This window comes from Charadrius vociferus, unplaced genomic scaffold, assembly GCF_000708025.1.
Source record: "Charadrius vociferus isolate BGI_N301 unplaced genomic scaffold, ASM70802v2 scaffold32, whole genome shotgun sequence".
In the NCBI taxonomy this organism is placed as follows: Eukaryota; Metazoa; Chordata; class Aves; order Charadriiformes; family Charadriidae; genus Charadrius; species Charadrius vociferus.
The window spans coordinates 6,904,952-6,922,822 of NW_009647856.1; the positions used below are offsets into that span (position 1 = coordinate 6,904,952).

General features: G+C 45.0%; 1 protein-coding gene across 1 annotated transcript in view; it reads right to left on the reverse strand.

The window, feature by feature from the left end:
• Window positions 1-14,844: 14,844 nt before the first annotated feature.
• Window positions 14,845-17,871, reverse strand: part of CDC123 (cell division cycle 123) — a 38,372-nt gene continuing 35,345 nt past the window's right edge. Inside the window, exons 12-13 of the mRNA XM_009883010.1 lie at window positions 15,676-15,813; window positions 14,845-14,871 (exon numbers count right to left, since the gene is read on the reverse strand). Of these exons, the coding sequence (XP_009881312.1) occupies window positions 14,845-14,871; window positions 15,676-15,813 (165 nt within the window). The remainder of the gene's footprint in view (window positions 14,872-15,675; window positions 15,814-17,871) is intronic.

Below are 17,871 nucleotides of genomic sequence, written 5' to 3' on the forward strand. Positions count from 1 at the left end.
ATGGATACAACTTAGAAAGGGCACATGGCACCCACAGGTGAGATTTTAAGTTTGAGGGGGGTTTCTCACTGGATAAGGCGGAAATTTTCACTGCATCTTGAAGAAGTAGGGTGAGGAAGGGTCTCAAGTAAGACTGAGCATAGGCGATATTATTCCTGCAGGTTCCCCAGACTCCCCTTGTAGCTTGCCTTAGGGCTGGGATTAGGTATTTTTTTCCTCTGAGATCCCTCCCTGCTCATCTTTGCTACGTATTAGCTGGTTTCTTTTAGAAACAACACAGAGCTCAGCACCTATTCCCATACTGAAGACTTCCGATTTTGCCTCTTCTAGTGAGTCCCATTTTCTTGTGGTATCAATGACTATCCCATAAACCATCCATTTAAAGGCAGCTCGTAGTGCATCCCTGAGGCGGAGCTTGAGTGGCCAGGAGGCAGCAGCTGAACATGCCTTGCGCTCTGGCTGCAGAGACAATTTGGCCCAAGCTAGGCTTGGGCAACCAACCTTAGGCAACCAGAGCCTCCTGGCTCTGCCAGGGCACTGCCAGGCCCATGGCGTGAGCGCACGTGCCATTGCTGACAGCACAGCTGCAGGACAAAGCTCCCGGGCTGAGACCAGCACACACATGACATCAACGCAGACCAAGGAGAAACCTCCACTTTTACTGAATGCAGGGACAGCTGAAAAGTGGCAGCTCCAGGGGATCCAGGGCACCCACAGTGCTGCAAGAACAGTGGGCAGACACTTATCCAACATGGCCCAGAGGAGCCCTGGTGAGGGGGCATGCTCAGTGCTGCAGAGGAAGGCGGAAAAAAAACCCAGGAACCAGTGCCAATCTGTCCCGGGGTGTGTGTGTGTGGGGGAATTCCTTCCTGACCCCAGAGCTGGTGATCGGTTGGCTGTTCCCTGAGTGTGTGAGAAAGACCTGCTTCCCGGCCCCACCGGGTGGTCACACCTACCAGGGACACCACCACAGCCCACCCCTTCCCTCCTGCAGCTCAGAGCCATCTCAGGGGCACCCGAGAGTTGCAAAAAGCCCCCAGCCGGATCGACCTTGGGAGTGGGAATCCTTCCTGTGCCTGGTGGGACACCAGTGGGTGCTCCAGAGCACTGGGGGAAGATGCTGACACTAGTACCACTTGCAACATCTTTGCAGCCCATTCCTTCGTGCCAGCACGGGCTCTCCACAGGGTCACAGCCTCCTTCAGGCATCCATCTGCTCTGACATGGGGTCCTCCACAGGCTGCAGATGGATATCTGCTCCACCGAGGACCTCCATGGGCTGCAGGGGGATAACCTGACTCACCATGGTCTTCACCACAGGCTGCCAGGGAATCTCTGCTCCAGCGCCTCCTCCCCTCCTTCTTCACTGACCTTGGTGTCTGCAGAGTTGTTTCTCTCCTCTCATATTCTCACTCCGCTGTTCTCTGGCTGCAGTTGCTGTTGCAAAGGTTTCACTTCCCCCCTTCTGAAATATATTATCACAGAAGCGCTACCGCCATCGCTTATGGGCTTGGCCTTGGCCAGCGGTGGGTCCATCTTGGAGCTGGCGGGCGTTGGCTCTATCAGACATGGGGACAGCTTCTAGCAGCTTCTCACAGTAGCCCCCCTGCTACCAAAAACTTGCCACGCAAACCCAATACACCTTGTTGAACCTCATACCACTGGCCTTGACCCATTGATCCAGCCTCTCCAAATCCCTCTGGAGAGCCATCCTACCCTCAGTCATATTCTACGGTTCTATGATTCAATCTGCAGCTGCTCTCCGATGACCAAGGTATTTTTTGCAATATCGTACTTAAAATGACACATTGCAGTACACCATCCCCACATCAAACAAAATAACCTCTCTCATTTCATCCACCGCTCTCTCCTGCTAGCCCAGAACGACACCCGCTTTTTTCCTCCCCCAACAGCTTACTATTGCCTTGCATTTAATGATCTCTACTGTAACTTATCCACTCCCACTGTACTGCTGCTCTGCCAGCTCTTTCCTCATTTTGTACTTGAATGTCTGATTTCTCCTCCTAACTACAGCACTTTACGCTCGCCTTTATCAAATTTCTTCCTGTTATTTCAGGCCTTTTTTCCTGCGTATTATGGTCATTTCACATTCTGATACAGCCCTGGAAAGTGCCTGCATCTATTCTCAAGTCGGTGACAATCGCAGATTTTTATACTGGCTATTTATTTCACTGCTCCACTCATTAATGAAGTTGTGGAAAAATACAGGCCCTACAACAAAAAGTATAGTAGTCTCACTCAAAATACCCTCTCCGGCAACATACCGATAACTATTCCAAGTGCAATTTTTCTGCTACATTGTGATAATTTAGTTCATTTCCTTCTTTTGCTTGTAAAAAGGATATAGTGAGGCAAAGAAAACGTTAAATACATGTTTTCTCCGAATCAGCCATCATTTTTTCTCCATCTCCTCATCTTTTCCCACTTAATCACATGCCTTTCCTTCCAATTTCTGCGGTTTCATTTTGATTGATCCTCACAAGTCCTCACTGTGCCATTTTACCGTCACATTGGGAGATTGCTGCTGGGCCATTAAAAGAAGGACCTCTCTTCAGTTATTCCACCCATCATCTCCCAAAGGGACCCAAGGCACCAACGCCCACACTGACTGAAACTGCCTTTTGAGGAGATTATTCTGCTTCTCTCATCTCTCTGCTTTCTCAAGAGCACCAAACGCCAACTCCACAGCCACTTTCACCTAAATTACCTCTGACTTCAAGATTTTTAGCCACCTCTGACAAGCCTGACTTTAATCCAGAACAGCCAACTCTAGAATAACACCCTGTACCTTCTGAAATACAAACTCTGTCTCTTGGGGGAAAAAAAAAAAGTCCATTAACTCTGTCTTTTCAAGTCTTCCCATGTTGGGTACTTTCCCAACAGATACCCAGGTAGTGAATACCTCCCATTTCCACCAGACTTCATTGTTTGGGGGTACTGGTGGATGAAAAATTGGGCATGAGCCAGCAAGGTGTGCCTGCAGCCCAGAAAGCCAACCGCATCCTGGGCTGCATCCCCAGCAGCGTGGCCAGCAGGGCAAGGGAGGGGATTCTGCACCTCTACGGCACTCTGGTGAGACCCCACCTGCAGTACTGCGTCCAGCTCTGGGGCCCTCAGCTTGTCCAGCCCAAACCATGACAAAAGGAAAGACATGGACCTGTTGGAGCAAGTCCAGAGGAGGCCACAAAAATGATCAGAAGGTTGGAGCACCTCTGCTGTGAGGACAGGCTGAGAGAGTTGGGGTTGTCCAGCCTGTAGAACATTTGCTCCAAAGAGACATTGCGGCATTTCAGTACTCAAAGGTGGCTTAAAGAAAGATGGAGAGAGACCTTTTACCAAGGTCTGTAGTGGCAGAACAAGGGGAAGCAGTTTTAAACTGAAAGACGGTAAGTTTAGATCGACATTAAAGAATTTTTTCCATTATGAAGTTGGTGCAACACTGGCACAGGCTGCCCAGAGAAGCTGTGGCTGCCCCATCCCTGGAGGTGTTCAAGGCCAGGCTGGATGGGGCTTTGAGCAACCTGGTCTGGTGGAAGGTGTCCCTGACCATGGCAGAGGGGTGGAACTCGATGATCTTTAAGGTCCCTTCCAACCCAAAGCATTCAACAATTCCCAGTCTTTGGAAATACAGACGCTGTTACTGCTCAGCATTGTGCCTCCAGCCCATCCTGAACCACAGGTCTCTGTTTCGGTGCTGCAGTTTAAACCCAGAGTCTCTGCAATGCCCATCAACCATTTTTGACATATATTGACATCGAGTTCCTCCAGTGTATTCCTCATACCAGTGTACAGACGTTTTAGCTTAATATGTTGCTTTATTCTCTCTCCTGCCTCTTACAGTCCCAGCTCCAATGAATAATTCATTTACATCAATGAAATGCAACAGTCTGGCAGGACATAGAGTTTCACAGCAGAAGCTAAGACAGAACCCAAAATTTCAACCCTCTCCACCATCGGGATTTGAGCCATAAAGACTAGAAATAACAAGTATTGATTGTTTTCTTTCTCTTGGCTAGAAATGCTGTTTAGGAGTCACAAATCTCTCCTGAAAGTTTATTTGTAACTAGCACGCTTCCCTGGAGAAAGGTTCTGAGAAGTCAGTATTTCTGACCTACTAGTCAACCAACCTTTTCCTACAACCTGCGAAAACACATCGCTGGAAGAAGCCTGGTCAGCTATTAAGGGGACCGAACAGCAGTCAAAACACTCTTGGTACCAAGGGAGTACAGTGCTACAACAGTCAGCACACTGAGACACAGCAGGGCCCTGCCTTCCCCCAGAAAAGAACTCTTACTCTGGTGCCAATGTCTTTATTACCATAAAAATATATCATAACACTTTACTGCTTAAGGAACACGAGCCAGCAGTGTGCCCAGGTGGTCAAGAAGGCCAACAGCATCCTGGCCTGTGTCAGGAATAGTGTGGCCAGCAGGACCAGGGAAGTGATCATCCCTGTACTCAGCACTGGTGAGTTCCCACCTCGAGTACTGTGTTCAGTTTTGAGCCCCTCACTAAAAGAAGGACATTGAGGTGCTGGAGCATGTCCAGAGAAGGGCAACAAAGCTGGTGAGGGGTCTGGGGAATAAGTCTTATGGGGAGCAGCTGAGGGAACTGGGGTTGCTTAGTCTGGAGAAAAGGAAGCTGAGGGGAAACCTTATCACTCTCTACAGGTACCTGAAAGGAGGTTGTAGTGAGGGGGGTCAGTCTCTTCTCCCAAGAAACAAGCAATAGGACACGAGGAAATGGCCTCAAGTTACACCAGGGGAAGTTTAGCCTGGATATTAGAAAAAAGTTCTTCACAGAAGGGGTTGCCAAACATTGGAACAGGCTGCCCAGGGAAGTGGTGGAGTCGCCATCCCTGAAGGTATTTAAAAGATGGGCAGATGTGGTGCTGAGGGACACGGTTTAGTGGTGGTTTTGGCAGTGTTAGGTTGATGGTTGGACTTGATGATCTTCAAGGTCCCTTCCAACCTAGATGATTCTATGACTCTGTGCCTTTGAGAAAGCTTCAGGTCTGCACAAAACACCCCAGTTAAGGCAACAAGTCTTATTTTAATTCTATATAATTTCATTATGACTACAAGTTGGAGAACTTCTCTTTACAGAGGTCATCAACAAACAGAAATAAAGACATTGTTAATTCAACATACAGGCAACTTTTGTTGTTAAGATAGATTTATTACGCTTCTAAATACCAGCATTACCAAGTTACTATCATGAATCAAACACACTATGGTCTGTCCTGGTATTACACTTTAAGGCCCACCTTCTCTTAGCCAAAAATATGTATTTTAGTTCAACATTATTTCTTTAAGGGACAGATTTGCTATCCAGACATGACTTGAATTGTATAACCTTGGCCTCTAAGGTTGAAGTTATTTACCAGTTGCCAGGTCGATTTGCCCATTTACACTCATGGACAGATGCCCCCTGGTCTTCTCCAGCTATTTGACACTTCAGATTTGGGACAGTCTGTGAAAGCTAAACTAACTCAGTCGTGTACAAAGCTACCAGATGTATCTTTACACAGATCTGTGCCACGCAATTACCCATCTCCACACTACCACTGATTTATCTTGGAACCCATTCAGCTGGCAACTCCCTCCTGAAAGCTGGAAACCGTGACTGTTCAGTTCAACAGTCTGTGTTGCTTAAATGGGCATCTGAACTGCATCTCACTGGGCACCTTTTTTCTGGCCAGCGCTGCATCCCAGACATCAGCAACAAGAGATACGTGAAATTTCTAGCTAAGAACATCAGATGCAGTTATGAGGATTTTACAAGCCATACACTGTGACCAAAATCAATTCATTTTACTGAGACTCAGAGGTGGCTACTATTCCCCTATTTTTAGGGTTTCTTAGCAGATATTACAGAGCACCACTCAGAAAATCTCTTTCTAAAATGGTAGGAAAAGGGCATGCTCAGTGCTGCAGAGGAAGGCGGAAAAAAACCCCAGGAACCAGTGCCAATCTGTCCCGGGGGGTGTGTGTGGGGGGGAATTCCTTCCTGACCCCAGAGCTGGTGATCGGTTGGCTGTTCCCTGAGTGTGTGAGAAAGACCTGCTTCCCGGCCCCACCGGGTGGTCACACCTACCAGGGACACCACCACAGCCCACCCCTTCCCTCCTGCAGCTCAGAGCCATCTCAGGGGCACCCGAGAGTTGCAAAAAGCCCCCAGCCGGATCGACCTTGGGAGTGGGAATCCTTCCTGTGCCTGGTGGGACACCAGTGGGTGCTCCAGAGCACTGGGGGAAGATGCTGACACTAGTACCACTTGCAACATCTTTGCAGCCCATTCCTTCGTGCCAGCACGGGCTCTCCACAGGGTCACAGCCTCCTTCAGGCATCCATCTGCTCTGACATGGGGTCCTCCACAGGCTGCAGATGGATATCTGCTCCACCGAGGACCTCCATGGGCTGCAGGGGGATAACCTGACTCACCATGGTCTTCACCACAGGCTGCCAGGGAATCTCTGCTCCAGCGCCTCCTCCCCTCCTTCTTCACTGACCTTGGTGTCTGCAGAGTTGTTTCTCTCCTCTCATATTCTCACTCCGCTGTTCTCTGGCTGCAGTTGCTGTTGCAAAGGTTTCACTTCCCCCCTTCTGAAATATATTATCACAGAAGCGCTACCGCCATCGCTTATGGGCTTGGCCTTGGCCAGCGGTGGGTCCATCTTGGAGCTGGCGGGCATTGGCTCTATCAGACATGGGGACAGCTTCTAGCAGCTTCTCACAGTAGCCCCCCTGCTACCAAAAACTTGCCACGCAAACCCAATACACCTTGTTGAACCTCATACCACTGGCCTTGACCCATTGATCCAGCCTCTCCAAATCCCTCTGGAGAGCCATCCTACCCTCAGTCATATTCTACGGTTCTATGATTCAATCTGCAGCTGCTCTCCGATGACCAAGGTATTTTTTGCAATATCGTACTTAACATGACACATTGCAGTACACCATCCCCACATCAAACAAAATAACCTCTCTCATTTCATCCACCGCTCTCTCCTGCTAGCCCAGAACGACACCCGCTTTTTTCCTCCCCCAACAGCTTACTATTGCCTTGCATTTAATGATCTCTACTGTAACTTATCCACTCCCACTGTACTGCTGCTCTGCCAGCTCTTTCCTCATTTTGTACTTGAATGTCTGATTTCTCCTCCTAACTATAGCACTTTACGCTCGCCTTTATCAAATTTCTTCCTGTTATTTCAGGCCTTTTTTCCTGCGTATTATGGTCATTTCACATTCTGATACAGCCCTGGAAAGTGCCTGCATCTATTCTCAAGTCGGTGACAATCGCAGATTTTTATACTGGCTATTTATTTCACTGCTCCACTCATTAATGAAGTTGTGGAAAAATACAGGCCCTACAACAAAAAGTATAGTAGTCTCACTCAAAATACCCTCTCCGGCAACATACCGATAACTATTCCAAGTGCAATTTTTCTGCTACATTGTGATAATTTAGTTCATTTCCTTCTTTTGCTTGTAAAAAGGATATAGTGAGGCAAAGAAAACGTTAAATACATGTTTTCTCCGAATCAGCCATCATTTTTTCTCCATCTCCTTTTCCCACTTAATCACATGCCTTTCCTTCCAATTTCTGCGGTTTCATTTTGATTGATCCTCACAAGTCCTCACTGTGCCATTTTAAAGTCACATTGGGAGATTGCTGCTGGGCCATTAAAAGAAGGACCTCTCTTCAGTTATTCCACCCATCATCTCCCAAAGGGACCCAAGGCACCAACGCCCACACTGACTGAAACTGCCTTTTGAGGAGATTATTCTGCTTCTCTCATCTCTCTGCTTTCTCAAGAGCACCAAACGCCAACTCCACAGCCACTTTCACCTAAATTACCTCTGACTTCAAGATTTTTAGCCACCTCTGACAAGCCTGACTTTAATCCAGAACAGCCAACTCTAGAATAACACCCTGTACCTTCTGAAATACAAACTCTGTCTCTTGGGGGAAAAAAAAAAGTCCATTAACTCTGTCTTTTCAAGTCTTCCCATGTTGGGTACTTTCCCAACAGATACCCAGGTAGTGAATACCTCCCATTTCCACCAGACTTCATTGTTTGGGGGTACTGGTGGATGAAAAATTGGGCATGAGCCAGCAAGGTGTGCCTGCAGCCCAGAAAGCCAACCGCATCCTGGGCTGCATCCCCAGCAGCGTGGCCAGCAGGGCAAGGGAGGGGATTCTGCACCTCTACGCCACTCTGGTGAGACCCCACCTGCAGTACTGCATCCAGCTCTGGGGCCCTCAGCTTGTCCAGCCCAAACCATGACAAAAGGAAAGACATGGACCTGTTGGAGCAAGTCCAGAGGAGGCCACAAAAATGATCAGAAGGCTGGAGCACCTCTGCTGTGAGGACAGGCTGAGAGAGTTGGGGTTGTCCAGCCTGGAGAACATTTGCTCCAAAGAGACATTGCGGCATTTCAGTACTCAAAGGTGGCTTAAAGAAAGATGGAGAGAGACCTTTTACCAAGGTCTGTAGTGGCAGAACAAGGGGAAGCAGTTTTAAACTGAAAGACGGTAAGTTTAGATCGACATTAAAGAATTTTTTCCATTACAAAGTTGGTGCAACACTGGCACAGGCTGCCCAGAGAAGCTGTGGCTGCCCCATCCCTGGAGGTGTTCAAGGCCAGGCTGGATGGGGCTTTGAGCAACCTGGTCTGGTGGAAGGTGTCCCTGACCATGGCAGAGGGGTGGAACTCGATGATCTTTAAGGTCCCTTCCAACCCAAAGCATTCAACAATTCCCAGTCTTTGGAAATACAGACGCTGTTACTGCTCACCATTGTGCCTCCAGCCCATCCTGAACCACGGGTCTCTGTTTCGGTGCTGCAGTTTAAACCCAGAGTCTCTGCAATGCCCATCAACCATTTTTGACATATATTGACATCGAGTTCCTCCAGTGTATTCCTCATACCAGTGTACAGACGTTTTAGCTTAATATGTTGCTTTATTCTCTCTCCTGCCTCTTACAGTCCCAGCTCCAATGAATAATTCATTTACATCAATGAAATGCAACAGTCTGGCAGGACATAGAGTTTCACAGCAGAAGCTAAGACAGAACCCAAAATTTCAACCCTCTCCACCATCGGGATTTGAGCCATAAAGACTAGAAATAACAAGTATTGATTGTTTTCTTTCTCTTGGCTAGAAATGCTGTTTAGGAGTCACAAATCTCTCCTGAAAGTTTATTTGTAACTAGCACGCTTCCCTGGAGAAAGGTTCTGAGAAGTCAGTATTTCTGACCTACTAGTCAACCAACCTTTTCCTACAACCTGCGAAAACACATCGCTGGAAGAAGCCTGGTCAGCTATTAAGGGGACCGAACAGCAGTCAAAACACTCTTGGTACCAAGGGAGTACAGTGCTACAACAGTCAGCACACTGAGACACAGCAGGGCCCTGCCTTCCCCCAGAAAAGAACTCTTACTCTGGTGCCAATGTCTTTATTACCATAAAAATATATCATAACACTTTACTGCTTAAGGAACACGAGCCAGCAGTGTGCCCAGGTGGTCAAGAAGGCCAACAGCATCCTGGCCTGTGTCAGGAATAGTGTGGCCAGCAGGACCAGGGAAGTGATCATCCCTGTACTCAGCACTGGTGAGTTCCCACCTCGAGTACTGTGTTCAGTTTTGAGCCCCTCACTAAAAGAAGGACATTGAGGTGCTGGAGCATGTCCAGAGAAGGACAACAAAGCTGGTGAGGGGTCTGGGGAATAAGTCTTATGAGGAGCAGCTGAGGGAACTGGGGTTGCTTATTCTGGAGAAAAGGAAGCTGAGGGGAAACCTTATCACTCTCTACAGGTACCTGAAAGGAGGTTGTAGTGAGGGGGGTCAGTCTCTTCTCCCAAGAAACAAGCAATAGGACACGAGGAAATGGCCTCAAGTTACACCAGGGGAAGTTTAGCCTGGATATTAGAAAAAAGTTCTTCACAGAAGGGGTTGCCAAACATTGGAACAGGCTGCCCAGGGAAGTGGTGGAGTCGCCATCCCTGAAGGTATTTAAAAGATGGGCAGATGTGGTGCTGAGGGACACGGTTTAGTGGTGGTTTTGGCAGTGTTAGGTTGATGGTTGGACTTGATGATCTTCAAGGTCCCTTCCAACCTAGATGATTCTATGACTCTGTGCCTTTGAGAAAGCTTCAGGTCTGCACAAAACACCCCAGTTAAGGCAACAAGTCTTATTTTAATTCTATATAATTTCATTATGACTACAAGTTGGAGAACTTCTCTTTACAGAGGTCATCAACAAACAGAAATAAAGACATTGTTAATTCAACATACAGGCAACTTTTGTTGTTAAGATAGATTTATTACGCTTCTAAATACCAGCATTACCAAGTTACTATCATGAATCAAACACACTATGGTCTGTCCTGGTATTACACTTTAAGGCCCACCTTCTCTTAGCCAAAAATATGTATTTTAGTTCAACATTATTTCTTTAAGGGACAGATTTGCTATCCAGACATGACTTGAATTGTATAACCTTGGCCTCTAAGGTTGAAGTTATTTACCAGTTGCCAGGTCGATTTGCCCATTTACACTCATGGACAGATGCCCCCTGGTCTTCTCCAGCTATTTGACACTTCAGATTTGGGACAGTCTGTGAAAGCTAAACTAACTCAGTCGTGTACAAAGCTACCAGATGTATCTTTACACAGATCTGTGCCACGCAATTACCCATCTCCACACTACCACTGATTTATCTTGGAACCCATTCAGCTGGCAACTCCCTCCTTTTCAGGAGGAAAACCATGACTGTTCAGTCCAACAGTCTGTGTTGCTTAAATGGGCATCTGAACTGCATCTCACTGGGCACCTTTTTTCTGGCCAGCGCTGCATCCCAGACATCAGCAACAAGAGATACGTGAAATTTCTAGCTAAGAACATCAGATGCAGTTATGAGGATTTTACAAGCCATACACTGTGACCAAAATCAATTCATTTTACTGAGACTCAGAGGTGGCTACTATTCCCCTATTTTTAGGGTTTCTTAGCAGATATTACAGAGCACCACTCAGAAAATCTCTTTCTAAAATGGTAGGAAAAGTGCATGAAGAGAGAGGTTTTTAAATTCAGATGAGTATTACCTATGCTGCTGTTTATTCTCATCTTAACATTCGCCCAAAAATTAGAGTGGTGGGTCAGGAAAGATGAGGAGAGTACTGGAAAGAGAGGAGTCAAAGGAGTACAAAAAGAGCAGACCGTCTGCAGCCCAGGACAGAAGCATTATTCCAAATCCCGAACTAAGCCAGCACGTGTTAATAACTACTGCTTACAGGGTTACTGGAATCCTGATCCCCACTACGCACCTGGGAGATTAAATATCGTGATCATTAGCTGTGAGACATCAAAGAGTCTTCGGTGCTCCTGGCAGAGCTGCAGTCCAAGAACTGAGCCTCGCTCCACTCACGCCATTAGACACAGTCAGGCTTCCTACAAGTTTGGCAAGCATATGATCTGTGTAAAACGACTGCGTGCTACCTCCCTCTAACTAGGGGAGATTACAAGTATCATTATATAATGCTTTAAGCATATAACTAAGAATATATAGTATATAGTTTGCCCTTACTCAGCAAATGGTGATCGTATCACTGAATCACATAAGGACCTGAACAACTGGATTTTTTTTATCTTCAAACTTCTGTATGATGTCTAGAGGCAGGAACCGATTTTATGATGACCTGAAAAAGAATATACTGTCATATATTATTCAGTTTAAAACCGATCTGAAGCATTTTTAATGTATCAACATTAGCTCCCTCACCTCCCCAAGAGGAATATGTTTGTTAATCATCTTCACAGATCAAAAGGTCATATGGGATGAAAATTCTTTTAGAAAAGGAATCTTTAATTTAGCAGACAAAAAAAAATTCAACGTCTGGTCACCTGAAGTTGGAGAAAGAAGCAAAGTAAATGTAAAGTATGTATTTAAATTGTAAGGATATGGTATTTCGGGGAGTCTGATTATGTACAACAGATTTTTATAGTGGGGACTCTTTCTAGTTCAGAACCTGAACACGGGACTAGTATTTTTGCTCTGCTACCTTTTATGGTCTTCATTAAGACTAAGCCCAGAGGAAGTGGCATAAATTCCTGCAACTCTGAAATACAGCTTCTCTCAGTGTTTGATAGCTTGGTCGAGCAGTCCATTAATTCAGATTGGTCATCTGTTAGCAAATCATAGGGGAGAAAAACAAATTTTGAATTCACTGATCACTAGCATATGAACTACAAAGAGAAGTCTTTGAGTATGTTAAACAACTGTTGAAACTGAGGAGGGATGGAGGGGTAGGCTGTGCCAGAGGGCACTGGGTTGGAGACAGAAGCAGCACAGCATGGTATTATGGCGGTCCTTTAACTAGAGGACCAGCACAGGCTAGCAACCAGCAAAGCTGTTTAGGGAGCCAGGTGCTTGGCCAGTGTCTGATTCCACCACAATTTGTCCTAGAAGAGCTCGACTATAAACGCAGAGCACCCACAGAAGATTGCAGTTCTTGAAAAAGTATGAAAGCTGGCAGCAGGTCTATGAGGTCTGCACAGCTTATGGTCAGTTCACTTGGTGATGCCATTTTCAGGATAAATAATAAAGTCATAGAATCATAGAACAGTTTGGGTTGAAAGGGACCTTTAAACATCACCTAGTCCAATGCCACCTGCAATGAACAGGGACATCTTCAACTAGATCAGGTTGCTCAGAGCCCTGTCCAACCTGATCTTGCACGTTTCCAGGGATGGGGCATCTACCACCTCCCTGGGCAACCTTTTCCAGTGTAAAGGACTGTTAATAGGCTACAGCTACAGCCTACTCGCCTAAAGGAACACTCCAGAGTGTACAGGGTCCCATCAAACTGGTCCCAATACTGTATATGTTCTGGTTAATTTCCAGCACAGAAACCCATGATAATGGTAAATTAATCAGCAGAGGCCACAAAAAAAAAGATGCAGGAAACTCTCTTACAGCTTTAAACCAAGACTTGATATTTTTTTAAAGACAGTAATCTGTAGTTCAGAAGCATTTATGAAGCTGCTGGAAATTCCAGGGCGTTATCTGTTTAAAGGAAGTGTGGTTAGATCACCACAATAGTTTAAGTTATGGCTAGAAGCTTTAAAAGAAAAAAGGAAAGCTTTGCTGACTTTCTACATTTTGAAGTTCCTATCTGATTTAGAGACATTTATACTCAAATAATCTCTCTGATAAGGGCGAGGAAAACTCATCCAAAGTCCTACAGTATGGCACAATTAGGTATATAGCCCAGCCCTGAGCAAATGATCATCTAATTTGTGTACAAAAAGCTATTGAGAAGGAGATTCCATCGCTTCAGAAGAAAAGGGTAGGGCAGATCTTGTACTCTCAGAGTCGAGGAGCTGTCATATGTGATGTTTCATCAATGTATTTGATAGAACTGGGTTCTTAATCTGCATTATCTTTAACCAGAGTAAGTATTAATTCAAAACTGAAGCTAAATAAGACAGTAAGTAATAATTTAACATCTAAGCTCAGACTTAACATCTAAGAACAGATTGTAACTGAGCACCATATCAATTTGCCAGCACAAGCAAGGCAAAGAAATATGAACAGCCTTATATACACACAAAAAATATCACATAACTGGTTCGAAACAGGAACCCATTTCCAGGGGCTATGAGCACCTCCAAATGTCTTTTCATTTCAATGGGAATTGTGCATACTGTTAGCAAACTATTGATGCCATGCAAACGCCTATATCCAAGTTAGTTTGTTCTTCGTCCGAAATTGCCCCTTCTCCACCCCCCACAATAACAGCAATTGGTAACAAGAGCTTCTGTTTCTCCAGATTTAGTGAAGCTTCCATTTATACAAAGAACATGAAGTACCAAATGAATACAGAATTTTAAGAGCTGAAAGAATAATCATTTTCTTAAGAAACTCAGAGACATGATACAAAAGAAACAAGACTGAGTCCACATATAAAATTACAGGTCAATGTTATGTTTAACTATTTGTATTAAAGCCACAGCTGATGTCTGATATGTATTGATGTTAAAAAATAAGTTTCAAGAAAGCTTTACTGTGAAAATGAAATGAAATTTGGTGAAGTTTAACAAATTTCATAGCTTTAGCTGCTGTGAAAACAATACTTTACTTGAAATGCATTCAGAATTTCAAATTCCTGAAATGCAAATTCTTCAAACCTTAAATAGTTTACTGTAGCTGTTGTCTGAAATGAAGTATTAGGCCTCATAAAGAAAAAAACCAATACCTTCTCCACTTTTTTCTGTTTTTACATAAAGGAAGGATGAGAAGTGCTCCCAAAACAAAGTCAATTTACAATTTTAAAAGGTTACTACAGAAAAAAAAAAAATGTACATTCCGTTCTTTCCTTGTGACTATACTATATTTTAAGCAAGACTGTGCCTAAATTCAGAGAATGCTTGATGTTTTAACTGCACAAGCATTAAATGTTGTCATATTTATCACTGGAGAGTCCGACGGCAAACTTCAGTGGCATCAATCTTCACATTATGAGATGGGAAAGCAGTCGTTCAGTTGCACTCAGACTGTTGCTTGCTTCCACCATGGTACAGTTGCATTTAGCCTGGAGTCCAGTGAGAACTCACCCCGACCTTTCACGTGTCCCTGAAAAAGCTTTTCTACACTTTTATGTAAACCAACAGACGCACAGGATAAACAGCTCTTCAGTTCTTTCATTGACTATAAAAAGCAGGTTTTCTTTAAATCAATAGCTTAATAGTTATGATAAATAGAGCTTTTGCCCGATTTCTTGCTTGTAATTCAGTGTAATGCTTCTTGATACCTCAGTCATCATCTTGCTGATTTCTTTTCTGTCAATGGAACAGGAGAGTTCATAACGTTAGGACATAGTTATCTGAAGTAAGAGCACTAATAAATCATGACAAGTATTTCCAGATACAATGGATATTAGACAATGACTGCATTTCTAAGCCATTTTTTTGAATGGTCAGAGATAATATTTCCAGCAAATAGAACAGAGCAACATCAACTCTCTCCCCCATCCCAAACTATTGGATTTTATTTCCAGTAAAGAACGAGAATTGCCCTGTACATTAGCCAACAGACTACACAAGAACCAGAAAATATGATGGCCGTGGCAGAAGTCAGTGGTCAAGATGAAACTGCCCTCCCCTCCCTATCTTCCAAAGATGTCACTGATCAAAGGAACAAAGAAATTGTATTGAAAAAGGATCGAGTGCTTACGGCTTTTTCCTCGTATACTTATCTTCTAACTTTTAAAGAAGTTCTTAAAAAGCATTAGTTTCAGCAATTAAAAAAATAAATTTCCATTTAGACTATATTTGTATTTACATTTAAATAAGAAAGAAAACAGCTAGGTCCTTCAGTAAGATTTGTCAAACTACATGCATTGCTTCCCCTACAGAAACAAAAAATTAACTGAAGTGAGATCTGTACGAAAGCTTGCTCTTCATGACTTGAAAAAAAATTATACATCAGCCCAACAATACATTGTATGATGGTTTCATGACTTCATACATTATTCATTCTGTGATGGTATAACCTATGTTAACTACAAAAGCACAATTCCAGGCACTTTGACGTTGCCATTTCACATACATGAAAGGTCAGAAATTTTTTGTACTACTTCTTACCAGTTTAAGAAAGTCGATTAATTTGTGAACATCCTCTCCTGTAGAAAGGTCCACAAAATCTTTCGGCAGTCGGTAACTCAGGTATGGACTAGGCTGGACAGTAACCTTACTGTTCGTACAACGGAAAACTGGATAGTCCTGTGGAAAAAAATATTGGATAAGACAAGAACAGTGTATGTGAGTAAAGCTAGCAATGTTTCTTGAACTCCTCTGTGAGATGGTCTGAGTCACTTTGCCAAAAAGTTTATTTGACATTCATTCAACTAAACCTGCACCTCCTAAAAGCTGTGGTATTCTTATTAAAAACTGCACACTTAAGAGCAAAAGTTAAAATGTTAATAACAGTCAAATAAATGCATTCATTCCCTCACTTTAAAGCTTCTACAATGTATCAATTATTAATACATTTAATATAGGTACGCTTATAACAGTGCTGTAATAATGGAGGTATAAGTAACTTTGGGCAAAAGCATGTACATAAATACGTGGATAAAGAAAATCTTTAAATAAAAAATAAAATTAAAAAAAAAATAAAAATCAGTGTTCGTCACCCTCTCAGGAGGAACGCAGCTATGGTATCCACCCAGCGGAAAGCCATGCCCTCTGCGCTTGGCAGGAAGGATGTGGCAACCCAGACAGAGCTCCCACAAAAACGTGCAGCCATCCAGGTCTCAGGCTGCAGGGAGTGCCAGAGCCTTTTGCTGGTACCGGATGGCAGCAGTGAGAAGAGCAGCGTGAGATGGGACCAGGTGGATGATCTGCTCAGCCCGGTGGCAGAGGTACAAGAGGAAGCAGAAAGGTTAAGGAGCATCAGTAAGCCCGAGAGAGACTGGTGGAACCACGCTCTGCCCTGCCTGAGACAGAAATGGGAACAACCACCAGGAAAAAAAAGAAAAAAAAAAAACAAGATCAAGGGGATCTTGTATCCTGTCGCCAAGAGGCTGAAGGCAGTAGCTTAAAGGAGAAGAGCAAATGGAGGCAAGTCCACGCTCGGGGTGCCAGGCAAGCCCCCTCCTTGCTCACCCCACCCTTCCAGGTGCCTCTGTACAACAGGTACAAGGCTCTGGATGTGGAAGGCCCATCAGCGGATGATGATGATGTGGATGACAGTCCATCTTTACCAGAGGTGCCACCAAGCTCAGAAAGGCCCACCCCCTGTATGATGATCACCTCCACAAGGAAGAAAAGACAGGTTACAGTTGTAGGCAACTCCCTTTGAGTGGAACAGAGGGTCCAATATGCTGGCCAGACCCTCCTCTTAGGGAAGTCTGCTGCCTCCCTGGGGCCCAGGTTCAGGACATCGCTAGGAAAGTTCCTAGCTTCGTATGACCCTAGGACTATTTTGGGGTATGAACAGGTGCAGGGTATGACCCTGGACCCATTGCTGTTCTTCCATGTGGGTGGCAACGTGTAGTCCAAGTGGGATCAAAAGAAACTTCAGGGCTTTGGGACGGTTGGTAAGGGAATCTGGAGCACAGGTTATTTTTAACTCTCTCCTCCCAGTTGCAGGCAGAGATATAGGAAGAAACAGACGCGCCCAATCTATTAATACATGGCTCATGTCACCACAATTTTGGGGTTTTTGATAATGGGATGGCCTACATGGTGACAGCCTTGCTGGCATCAGGTGGGGTTCCCCTTTCTGAATGGGGGAAGAGGGTCTCTGCTCACAAGTTAGCGAGGCTCACTGACAGAGAGAGACAGGGTGCTAGCGAAAGCCAGCAGCCTTGTTGCTCTGAGACATGCTGGCTACACTGCAGCACACTCGCAGTCTTATGGAGATGAGCCAGGGGCTCCTGAGGTAATAGGAGCCAATAGGGAAACACCAGTGAAATACCCCAAAGGAGTTACGGGATGTTCCTCTAAGAAGGTGACATGGCCAACAGCCCAGCTGAAGTGCCTCTACACCAATGCACACAACAGGAGGAGCTGGAAGCCACTGTGCTGCTAGAAAGCTACAGCCCAGTTACCATTACTGAAATCTGGTGGGACAAATCTCAAGACTGGAGCGTGGCTATCGACGGCTATAGGTGGTTCAGAAGGGATAGGCGAGGAAGGAGGGGTGGAGGCGTTGCCCTCTACACCAAGACATGGATACAGTGTGAAGAGCTGTCTCTGAAGAATAGCCACGAGCAGGTTCAAAGCCTACAGGTAAGAATAAGAGACTGAGGCGACAAAGGGAACCTTGTAGTTGGT